General features: G+C 37.5%; 2 protein-coding genes across 3 annotated transcripts; one reads left to right on the top strand and one right to left on the bottom strand.

Annotated features, from left to right (window-relative positions):
- The first annotated feature begins 933 nt into the window (after window positions 1–933).
- Window positions 934–4157, top strand: LOC112527663 (NADPH-dependent aldo-keto reductase, chloroplastic-like). The gene is made up of 3 exons (XM_025138428.1): window positions 934–1744; window positions 3424–3675; window positions 3764–4157. Exons 1-3 carry the CDS (start codon window positions 1178–1180, stop codon window positions 4016–4018), a joined length of 1074 nt encoding a protein of 357 aa, XP_024994196.1. The 5' UTR covers window positions 934–1177; the 3' UTR covers window positions 4019–4157.
- A 2959-nt stretch (window positions 4158–7116) lies between these two features.
- Window positions 7117–10561, bottom strand: LOC112527176 (phytosulfokine receptor 1-like). Of its 2 annotated transcripts, XM_025137639.1 has the most exons (3): window positions 10244–10561; window positions 9727–9813; window positions 7117–9232 (listed from the first exon to the last, which is right to left on the bottom strand). In XM_025137639.1, the coding sequence occupies exons 1-3, from the start codon at window positions 10445–10447 to the stop codon at window positions 7394–7396; spliced, it is 2130 nt and encodes a 709-aa protein (XP_024993407.1). In that variant the 5' UTR covers window positions 10448–10561; the 3' UTR covers window positions 7117–7393. The 2 variants fall into 2 exon arrangements, with proteins under 2 accessions (XP_024993407.1, XP_024993406.1); XM_025137638.1 differs by having other exon boundaries at window positions 7117–10561.
- Window positions 10562–10950: the final 389 nt, after the last annotated feature.

Here is a 10950-nt window from a genome sequence, read left to right as displayed (position 1 = left end):
GTAATTATGAGAGGTTGATTAACCATTTTTATTGTGGATGATGTTAATCATGGATATTATTATCTTCATTATTTTAATTTTAGAGAAATACATGAAACAGTTTCATTAAAATTTCATTAAATATTATATGAAACAATTTCATAACCATATATGATACAAATTTATCAAAAAAAAGTATTATATGAAACAATTTCACAAGATTAAACAATTTCATGAAAAAAATTCATAAGATTAAACAATGAAATCGACGTATGAGGGTGATTTGTACAGTTTTGACAAATGAGAGTGGTTTTCATTTGATCGCTCATATATATAATATAGACGAAAGATTATGCAAGAACGAGAGTTAAAGTTGAGAATCGTAAAAAGAGATTTGGACCATTGATCATCTTTAATTTCAAAATTATTCATGATTTGTGCTTGATACGGGGATTGTTTAATATATCTCATTTCGGTGAATCTCATTTTAACATGCATCCAGAGGAACCCAATTCTCTCTTTCTCTCTCTCTCTATATATATATGTGTGTATATCAATCATTTGAGAACCCTCTATATTGCCATAACTTGAGAATTATTTTCTTAGAATATTGTTTCACATTATATTTCTATCTAAAATTTACTATCTAAGACCAGAATTTAATATATATATATATATATATATATATATAATACTCTAAACAAATACACAATTCCAAACAAAACAATCTTTAATTTATACGTATAACTTTAACAAAACTTGTGAAAGAAAATCCAATCGGCAGTCGCTGTAATCCACGTCAAACTTCGTCCTTGTATTTCCACGAGGGAGAAATTATATTCTAGAATTGCAGCCCCTTCTTCTTGACCCATCTTTTCGTTTTCATACAAAACGCCAATTTCTAGCTCCATTTTGTTGACGATTCCCCCTTTCCATCTCTCTTTTATAACTTTCTTCTTTCTGGATTGCACCACATTAGCTTCAACTCCTTCACTTTCTTTATGAACAATCTTGAATTTCATAACACCAATCGAACAAAACACCCCTTTTTCCCCCATTCTCCTTACTCCAATCACTCAATCAAGTCGTCTTCAATCTTGTCCAACGTGGGCTTTCTCTTCTTCACTTCAAGTTCCATCATTTAATCGCTTCACATATTCGATTCGAGTGCTATCTTTCTTGATCTATCTTCTAAGGGATGAAAGGGAAATTTGGGCCATCGGGGACTTACTTCCCGTTGAATACAGGTGCCAAGATTCCGGCGATCGGGCTTGGGACGTGGCAGAGTGGCGGTGACTTCTGTGTGGAGGCTGTAAAAACGGCTATATCGGTTGGATATCGTCACATTGATTGTGCACACTTGTATGGGAATGAAGCTGAAGTTGGGGAAGCACTGGCTCAGGTTTTCAAGGGTTCGTTGAAAAGAGAGGATATTTTCTTGACATCAAAGCATTATTGTACCATGAATTCTATTAATAAGATTGAGAATTCTGTTAGAGTTTCTCTCAAGAATCTTGGGGTTTCATATTTGGATCTTTACTTGATGCATTGGCCTGAGAGTTCTGCGTTTGGTGATGCCACTGATCCTCCTGCCAATTCAGGTAGTGAATATAGACAGTTTTGGAGTAAGTTGAAAACCACATGGAAAACAATGGAAAGATTGGTCGAATTGGGTCTTGTTCGAGCTATTGGATTGAGCAATTTCGACATACAGCAGATAAAAGAGTTGCTTAAATTTGCCAGAATTGTGCCTGCTGTAAATCAGGTTGGTTGGCTTCTTTTTCTTGCTTGATCATAACATACCTAACTCTATGTACACATACATGCTTAGCGGGTGTTTAGTTGGTTTTCTATTAAGTCCATTGAAATGTCTGTATAGATCAGGAAAGTTTTGGTTTGAGAGGGTTTTTTCGTAGATGAAAGAAGCCTGTTTTTTCCTTGGGTAGGGGCAGGTTTTGGAAAACCTTCACTTTCTGCATAAAGCTCCCCCGAAAAAGCTTACTGAATAGGCCACTTTCTATATCATTAAACCATTAGTAAACAATCATGCATAGCTGACTGAATAAGCCAAGTCCCAAACAATCTGTCAACAAGGAGTAAATAGGTTGTTTCTGTTAAGACCACCAACAAAAGTTCAGCGAAGAGCATTACAAACAACCGCAAGAAAAGATGTTTTGAAGGTAGGGTGTAGAAAATCTTTCAGCTGTTTAAACCCCATTTCTTTCCCTGTAATGATTATACTTCTATGGAAGACTTAACGGAAAATGGACATTGATTAACATTTTGAGTCGAAGAACAATGATTAGAAGTCACTATGAGACGTATTTCACTAACCGGAGAGATCCCTTTCTTTAACATTTTGACAGTAGAAGGCTTTCGAAATCTTTGGACACCATAGACTCAGCTTCTCCATTCTCGATTTCTATTTCCTTCAATAGAAAACCAGCTCCAACGAATGTTCCATTTCCAAGAAATCTTTTTTTTTTTATTAACTTGGATATCCAACCCGCTATGCGAGCCAACTAATCCTAGCGCGACCACCTGCTTTGCAGATAGCCCGGAGTCACTGCATTTGAACCTCCGTGGCCACAAAGGGATTTTTTATTCCTCCTTGGATTTGAACCTGGGACCTCCTGGTACTTTTGACCTTTGGAGCCAAGCTCAAACCAATCAGGCAGCGGATATTGTGATATTGATTTATCCCTCGTTTAGGTGGCAACTTCCTCAAAGTAAAGAGAACTAGTAGCATCTCCACCAACATGAATGCATTTGTATACAGGGGGACTTCACTTGAGAACTCATAAAATTGTAATAACCTTGAGAACCCATGCATCATCTGCTATTTCACATGATTCTTTTCCATCTATAGCTTGGAGTTAGTGTATGAGTAACATATATTTGCTTTAGTGTGTGTTTGTTTCACAATGTGAACATTTTTTATGTGTTTGTGAAACAAAAAGTATAACTAAAAAGTTTTACATTGTGAACCGAATACATATGAAACAAACACATTGTGAAACAAATATATGTTAATCAATATACTAATGTCTAGCCTTAGATGAAAAAAATCATATGAAACGATACCTTACGATAATGTTTCTCACAATATATGGGGTTCTGAAATGATTAAGCCTCTATATGTATGTGTATAGGTATGTATGTGCATATGTGTGTATATATAAGGACTGGTCCATTAAGAACCTAAAATTGATTATGAACATATTCATCATGAATGTGTGATTCATGATGAATAATAAGTCTATATTCGTCATGAATGTGTGATTCATTCCATATTTACCATGAATGTGTTATTCATGATGAATATTCATCCTAGAGAGGGAAAGACGGCTCTGGGTTCCTAAGCAATTTTAGGTTCCCAAAGGAACTTTCCTCTGTATATATGCATATTTATATAATTATTAACTTAATGAGGGTGTTATGTAGGTGGAGTTGCATCCTTTTTGGAGGCAAGATGAGCTTGTAAAGTTCTGTCAATCAAAATCCATTCATGTATCAGCTCACACACCATTAGGGGTACCATCTTGTCCTCCTAAAGCATCTGAAAATGGATCAAGCGACGATGAACCTGGAACACCCCGTATGTCGTTTAGAAGATCAAGATCAGTCCACGGGCCGATGCTAAAGTTGTCTGTAGTTGCAGAGATAGCAGACAGACATAAAAAGACTCCTGAACAGGTACATTTCCATCTTAGTTGATTCTTTAAGTTTTAAGATATGTTGAAATGAATATTCGTTAAGCAGTTGGATTGTTATATGAATTTAGATTATTTTGCGGTGGGGTCTTCAACGTGGGACAAGTGTGCTGCCATGTAGCGTGAAGCCTGAGAGGATACGACAGAACATTGATGTGTTCAAGTGGAGTTTGTCGGATGATGAATACAAACGGTTAAACCAGATAGAGCCGCAAGTGTGTTTATTTGGAAGCGGGTCTTTGGATGCTATCTTAGAGAACGAGGGGTCTGGTCTCGCAAGCGGTCCTCTTCAAGCCGTTAACGAACAAGACGATGATGCCGAGTAGATGGTATCTTTTGCATTATGTTCATGTGTGTGATGTAATCAAATACAATAGTTGTATTATGTTCTTATGTCATGTATAAAAGTACTTTGGGGGATGTTAATTTACTCTTTATTTGATATGTTTTCTGATATTCTGATCATAAATTCGTGTTTAAGTCGGGTTTTCATGGACACTCGTGTTCTACTTTTTGGGACTGATGACATATTTGTGTATATTCCAGTTTTTTCAGACCCTACCTCCTAGTGAGATATGTTGTTAGATATTGGGGATTGGAGATGATATGTGAACCGGATAATTACTTGGATTGCGGAAAGTTCGCTTTTCGAATACCATGTCCCTTATTGCTTTGGGTATCACAAATTTTGTATTGGGATAATTCTAAATGAAAATTTTAAGCTTAAAAAGCTGTAAAATTGAGTCCTTATATATACCTAGATTCTCACTGCACATATTTATATGAGAGATCAATGGTTATGAGTTGTTAAATGGTTAAGACATAACTGCATATATTTACCCGTCTGTCTGCCCCTGATAATTAATTCTCGTCGACCACGTCCTACAAGAATCATTGAATCAATAGCAATAAGCCCTGTTTGAAGAGGCTCATATACAGAATGTAGAGAAATAATCCCCGGAGCCGCCTATTCGATTAACCTATATTCAGAACCATCAATAGGTTTAGCCAGGGCGTTTATAACACAACCCAAATAGGTCTCACTCACTGGTATCTGAGCAATTCTTCCTGTTGCTTTTACAGAACTCCCTTCTTGTATCAGCAAACCATCACCCATTAACACAACACCACCATTAGTTGATTCCAAATTAAGAGCAATGCCTATTGTACCATCTTCGTATTCTACTAAAATTCACCCGCCATTACTTCCTCAAGACCATGAATACGAGCAATGTCATCACCTACTTGAAGTACGATATTGGTGTTTTCAATCTTTACTTCTCTATTATATATCGCTCAATATGTTCACGGGTAATATTACTAATTTCATCGGCTTGAATGGTTACCATGAGGAATCCTTGAATTTTTTTTTTTAAAAACAAATAAAAAATAATGCCTAAAGCAGAAGACTAATCCGTTATTTCTTTCAATGCCCCAAATATGTCAATATTGGCACTGATAGTACGTAAATGTAACTCGCTGTTTAAACAACTATTCAGAGTTCCTAGAACTCCTTGTAAGGCTTGATGGAAAATCTGTTGTCGGATGATTACTCGCCTTTTGTTGTTCAAAATTTATAGTTTCATTTTTTGTAATTTTCTAGTTGTTCCAAAATCTTATAAATTGAACGAATCAAATTCAATTTTTCTCGCTCTATATCAAAGTATGAGCATGACAAGGACGAGAATCTTAGGACCAATAATTTTACCCATTGTGACTTTTACCCTGTTAACGTTTATCAAGTAAAACTGTAAGAGACGATTATTAACAATCTCATTATGTTATTTGGATGACTTAGAATCTTACCGGTAAAGCAAGTCAGACTGGTGGGTAAGCGTACCGAGAATCTTACGGGATAAGAGGTGTACCGATCAAGAATCTTGTTGGCTTACCGTCAATCTATTTTGATTACCGAGAATGTTCTCCATAAAGGTAAATCAGTAAGATGACTCTTGCCAATAAACCTACTCTTATCTTCAAATCTATGAATAAGTACAAAAGGACGAGTTAAATAAAATCGACCCAATTTTCCCTAAGGAAATCGCTGCCTTTACGTGAAATAATTGATGTTCTTCTATGGAAATAAGTGTGAACGCTGGTCGCAAATGATACATCATTTTGAATTACCATGACGATAGATATGATTTGTGACGGAGTAGCCTTTATCGTCTCGAAAGATGGTTTTCGATAAATTAATGTCATTTCTTTTATAATTAAAATTGTATTAATTGTTGAACGCTATTATTTTGTGTAATTTAATAGAGTGGGGTTTTCCACTAGATATTAAACCAACAAGGTCCAAAGTCTATCACAACCCACACCATACAATATATAGGTCAAAGCTCAAGTGGTCAACAATAGCCAATTTGATATCTTTTGGTCAATTTCCAAACGGAATCCACATTTTGAACAAGACATAAAAGAATAAAGGTCGTTTATCTAAACACTTACCTGATAAGCATTTATCGGTAAAATTTAATATTATCGTTTACTTACCGGATAAGATTTTATTCACTAAAACGCATCGTATGCAACAATTTATCCCGGTAAGCACTAACCATGGTAAGAGTCTTCGTCCTCACTTACCGGGTAAGACTCTCGATTCTTGCCTTCGCTCTTACTGGGTAAGATTTTTAGTCCTTGCCATATTCATCCGGTAAAGTAAAGTGACTTGGTAAGCGCTTACCCGGGTAAACGTTTGGTAAACGACACCTAAGTATTATACGGTATAGTAAGCTTGATGTATTTTCAGCCGAAATCCACTGTTTTTAAAGGATTTTTTTAAAAGTTTTTTGTTTGTCTTTGATGGTTTTTTTTATTCTTTGGTTGATTTCGATAGATTTTTTCGGTTTTTTAGTTGATATCTTTTATATTTTTTTTAATATCTCAGAACATCGTCAAAGTTTTCAAAAAATGCATTTTATAACATCTCAAAAGATAAAAAACAATCATTTACATATATCAAGCACTAACGAATTAAGGGTGGTTATCTTTTTTTAAAGTACATAATATTTATATACAGCAAATAGAATAAATAAACTCACACATCATTCTCACTTTTAGTGATGTTTGAATCATTAACCGATTGTCTTTATGAACAAGTTTCAGCTTTAATTAACGTAAATAAAATCCATCGACTTTAATAAAGATTATGGGTTCATATCATAAGAAAGTTGATATAAAGTTTAAAAAAAATTAATAATAAAGGGATTTTGAACTTTATGTGTGCAAAGGGACGTCGACATTTGAAATATGCATGTGACTTTTGGTTAAAAAAGTTTGACTTTGGTTTCCGCCAAATCAGGGTGGACCGCGTTGACCCGGTACCTCTCGAGACTAGATTCTGGCCTTAAATTGTTCCTTTCCCACTTCCCTACCTGTTGCAATTAAAAACGGTATAAGACAACTCGCGAGCTACTCGAGATCGACTCGATTAACATTCGACTTAAATAGGCTCGGTTTGAACTCGAGCTCGACTCGACATATTAATAAGTCGAGTCAAGTTGCCCAATACTCTGACTTTTCAAATTATCACCATAACCAACTATCATTGAAAATTTCTTCAAGTAAATTCCACTGTATTCACTTGCAAGGTTTCATTTCTTGCTTCCATCCATCCATGTATAGTGATGCTATATACAATCCAAATTAAGAAATTAAAAATTAAAAATTAAAAAAAAAAAAAAAACTCCATGAAACTGTTACTGTTTTCCGACGTTATCCAGCCATGAAAGTAGCTCCGATGTCGACGGTCTTAACTTCGGGGATTCATTCAGACAAACACAAGCAATCCCAAGAACCAATTGCATCTCCTTCGCGTCTTCTTTATTGAACATGAATGAATCAATCACTTCGTTTTCCCTTCTTTCAGTCTTCATTTGCAATACCCATGAGATCAAATCTCTGCTTCCCTTTGGTTTGCACATATCCATTGGTCTTTTCCCTGTTAAAAGCTCCAAAAGAACCACCCCAAAACTGTAAACATCCCCTTTGAAAGATGCAACTGCAGCTTGACCATATTCCGGCGGAATGTACCCCAACGTCCCAACCAGATCCGTCGTTACGTGTGTGTCGTACGGTAGAATGAGTCTTGCAAGACCGAAATCGGCTAAATGGGCTTCGAAATGCTCGTCTAGGAGGATGTTGCTTGACTTTATATCACGATGAAGGATATGGGGATCGCAAGATTGGTGCAAGTAAGCTAGACCTCGGAGGGATCCTTGAGCGATATTCAGGCGTGTTTTCCAGTCAAGTTCGGACCGCCCGTCTGGTTTTTCGTGTAGCCAATAGTCTAAGCTGCCGTGCTCCATAAACGAGTATATAAGGAACCGATCGTTCTTGTGTTTACAATACCCTTGAAGGAGGACGAGGTTTGGATGCTGAGCTCTTGAGAGTGTTTCGACTTCGGCTTGGAATTCTCTGTCGACTTGACCACAGTCGCCCGAGAGTCGTTTGATGGCGACTTTCTGGTTATCGGGAAGCGTGGCTTTGAAGACCAGACCAAATCCACCACAACCAATGATGTTCGCTTGATCAAAACTGTTGGTTGATTTCAGAAGGTCATCAAAGGAGAGCTCTTTGTTGTTGTGGAAAAGAACTAATTTTGAATCGAGTTCATCAAAGTGTTTCTTGTTATCATCATCATCATCGCCATCATTGCCATCTTCCCTTTCGGGATCAACCTCTTGTCGTCCAGTGGCTCGAACAACCACCATGAACATCAGAGCAAGAAGAAACACCGTCCCCAAACAAATCCCAACAGCCATACCGACAATTTTCCCAATATTTTTCTCAGATTTCCTGGAAGTAAATTCAGGGATTTTTCGGCTTTCACATACCACATGTCCGCCCCCACATAAACCTTGGTTCCCCTCGAAGCTAGAGTTCGGAAAGGTCTGAAATTGACCTCCAGAAGGGATGGACCCCCTCAGATTATTGTAAGCAACACTGAATTTGGACAAAAAACTTAGTCTGACCAGAGATGGAGGGATTGTTCCAGACAGATTGTTATATGACAAATCCAGTGTCTCTATGCTCCTCATACCTGATAAAGAGCTCGGAATCCCACCGGATAAATTGTTGTGTTTCAAATCCAAATCATGTAGCTTTTTCAAGTTCCCAAACTCCGGCCAGATTGGGCCAGTGAGGATGTTGCTACTCAGGTCTAACAATGGTGGAAAGCTCATGATCTGATTGTACTGCAACGGTAAACCTCTACCGCTGATGTTTCTTTTCTTGAAGAACGGGAAATCYGGGGACGGTTCTTCTAATGAGATCTCTCTTGAAATCAGGCTCGGTAASTGTGTTAGACTCTTGGGKATCTCTCCCGACAAGGAATTGTTCGATAAGTCCAAGTAAAACAGAGACTTAAAAKCCCCCAAATAGGCCGGAATTGATCCTGTCAAGTGGTTCCATGACAAATCCAACAACTGCAACTCTGTTAAACCGTTTAGCCACGACGGAATGCTACCCGTTAGCCTGCAATTGGGAATCACAAGAGCCTTGAGTGCTCTGAACTGTAGGTCATCATCAGATGGCAACTGTTCGGTAYGAAAGTTCATGGYAAGAACCAAAACTGTTAGATTGGGGCAGTGCTGGAGGATTTTAAGAGATGTTGAGAGGTTATTGAGGCTGCAATTGGAGAGTGAAAGGTAAGAAAGAGATTGAAAATTCTTGAAACTTTCTGGGACTTGGCCAATGAGTCTGTTCCTGGCAAGATTTATAGCTTTTAACTTGGAGCAAGAAGGAAGATGAGCTATTGAACCAGAAAAGTTGTTTGTGCCCAGATCAAGTGAGGTAAGATTAACCATTATCGAACAGTTAAAWTTGATTAAACCATCCAAAKAATTKTTTCTCAAGTTAAGATAAGAAATGGTTTGTGAATTCAACAATGATGAAGGTATCCCACCAGACAGATTATTCGAATGAGCTGAGAAATAATTTATWTTCGGAARGCTATGAAAGAAATCAGGTACATTTCCAGAGAGCCTGTTGGATGAAACATCCAAACGAACCAGACGACTAGAGGAATTACCGATTCCGGGGAAGGAGGTGAACATATTGTCCTGGAGAGCCAATTCACGCAGTCTTGGTAATCTGAATAAGAATTCCGGTATTTCGCCTGTAAGAAAATTGGAAGCCACACACAGGTGTTCAAGAAGAAGGCAATTCCCCAATTGGGGTGGAATACTTCCACTGAAGTAATTCACAGCAAATCTAAGAAGACGAATTCCGGTGGAGTTAACACATAAAGCAGCTGGAATAGAACCTCTAATGGCATTATCAGAGATGTCTAATACTTGAAGTGCAGGCAGGTTTATGCTAACTGGTAAAACCCCATCGAATTTATTACTACTCAAATCAACTTCTTCCAAATGGGAAAGATGAAAAAGGGAGATTGGAAGAGGGCCTTTAAGAAAATTGTGTGAAAGATTGAGGGTTCTAAGCTGATCTAAATTGGAAATTRTATCCGATAAGTTACCAGTTAATCTTCTCTTTTGGAGTGCTAATCCAACAATCCTACCTGAAGAGGAATTACAAGTGACACCTACCAAGTTGCAGCAAGGAAGCGAGGATAAAGATGATGAATTTGTAGGCCACCCATCAATCTGTGATTCCAATCGATCCATGAAACCTCTTAAYCCTCTCAGGTCATCGGGATTGCATKTCAGATTCTGTGAAATCACAAGAACATGGCTTTGAAGAGAAACCACAAGAACAATGACAAGTACCCATATCTCCAATACAGCAACCATCTCGATATATATCAACTGAAACACACAAAACCCCAACAAGAACAAGATCACGAACAAAAGGTGTGAAATTTCAGGGTTTAGCGAGAAACCCCATTCGAGAAATGAAGATTTCTTGATCTGGGCATCACATACCAAAAAATACAGAAAAAGGGCGAAATGGGTGCAGCAAAAGTGAAGAAATTGAGAACAAGGGTTGTAATCTCTTTTTGAAAGAAAGGAGATATATTAGAGAACACAGATCGAGGGGAGTATTAAATTGACTATGGGTTGTTTGGTATTGAAAGAGGTGGGTTTTTCTTTCTGAGTGGCCTGTTGCCGATGGCTCTTTCTAGAGAGAGAGAGAGAGAGAGAGAGAGAGAGAGAGGTTTTAATGAAAGAGAGAGAGAGGAGGTGGTGGAAGGTTGTGTAAGGATTAGGAAGCCGTTGGTGCGGATGAAAAATGCATTAATAAATACCCCAACCCTCCATTTCATACAAACAAAATTGCAATTTTCTCCTTTTTT

This window comes from Cynara cardunculus, assembly GCF_001531365.2.
Source record: "Cynara cardunculus var. scolymus isolate 2C chromosome LG 15, CcrdV1, whole genome shotgun sequence".
NCBI lineage: Eukaryota > Viridiplantae > Streptophyta > Magnoliopsida > Asterales > Asteraceae > Cynara > Cynara cardunculus.
This window is presented reverse-complemented; position numbering and strand designations above follow the sequence as displayed.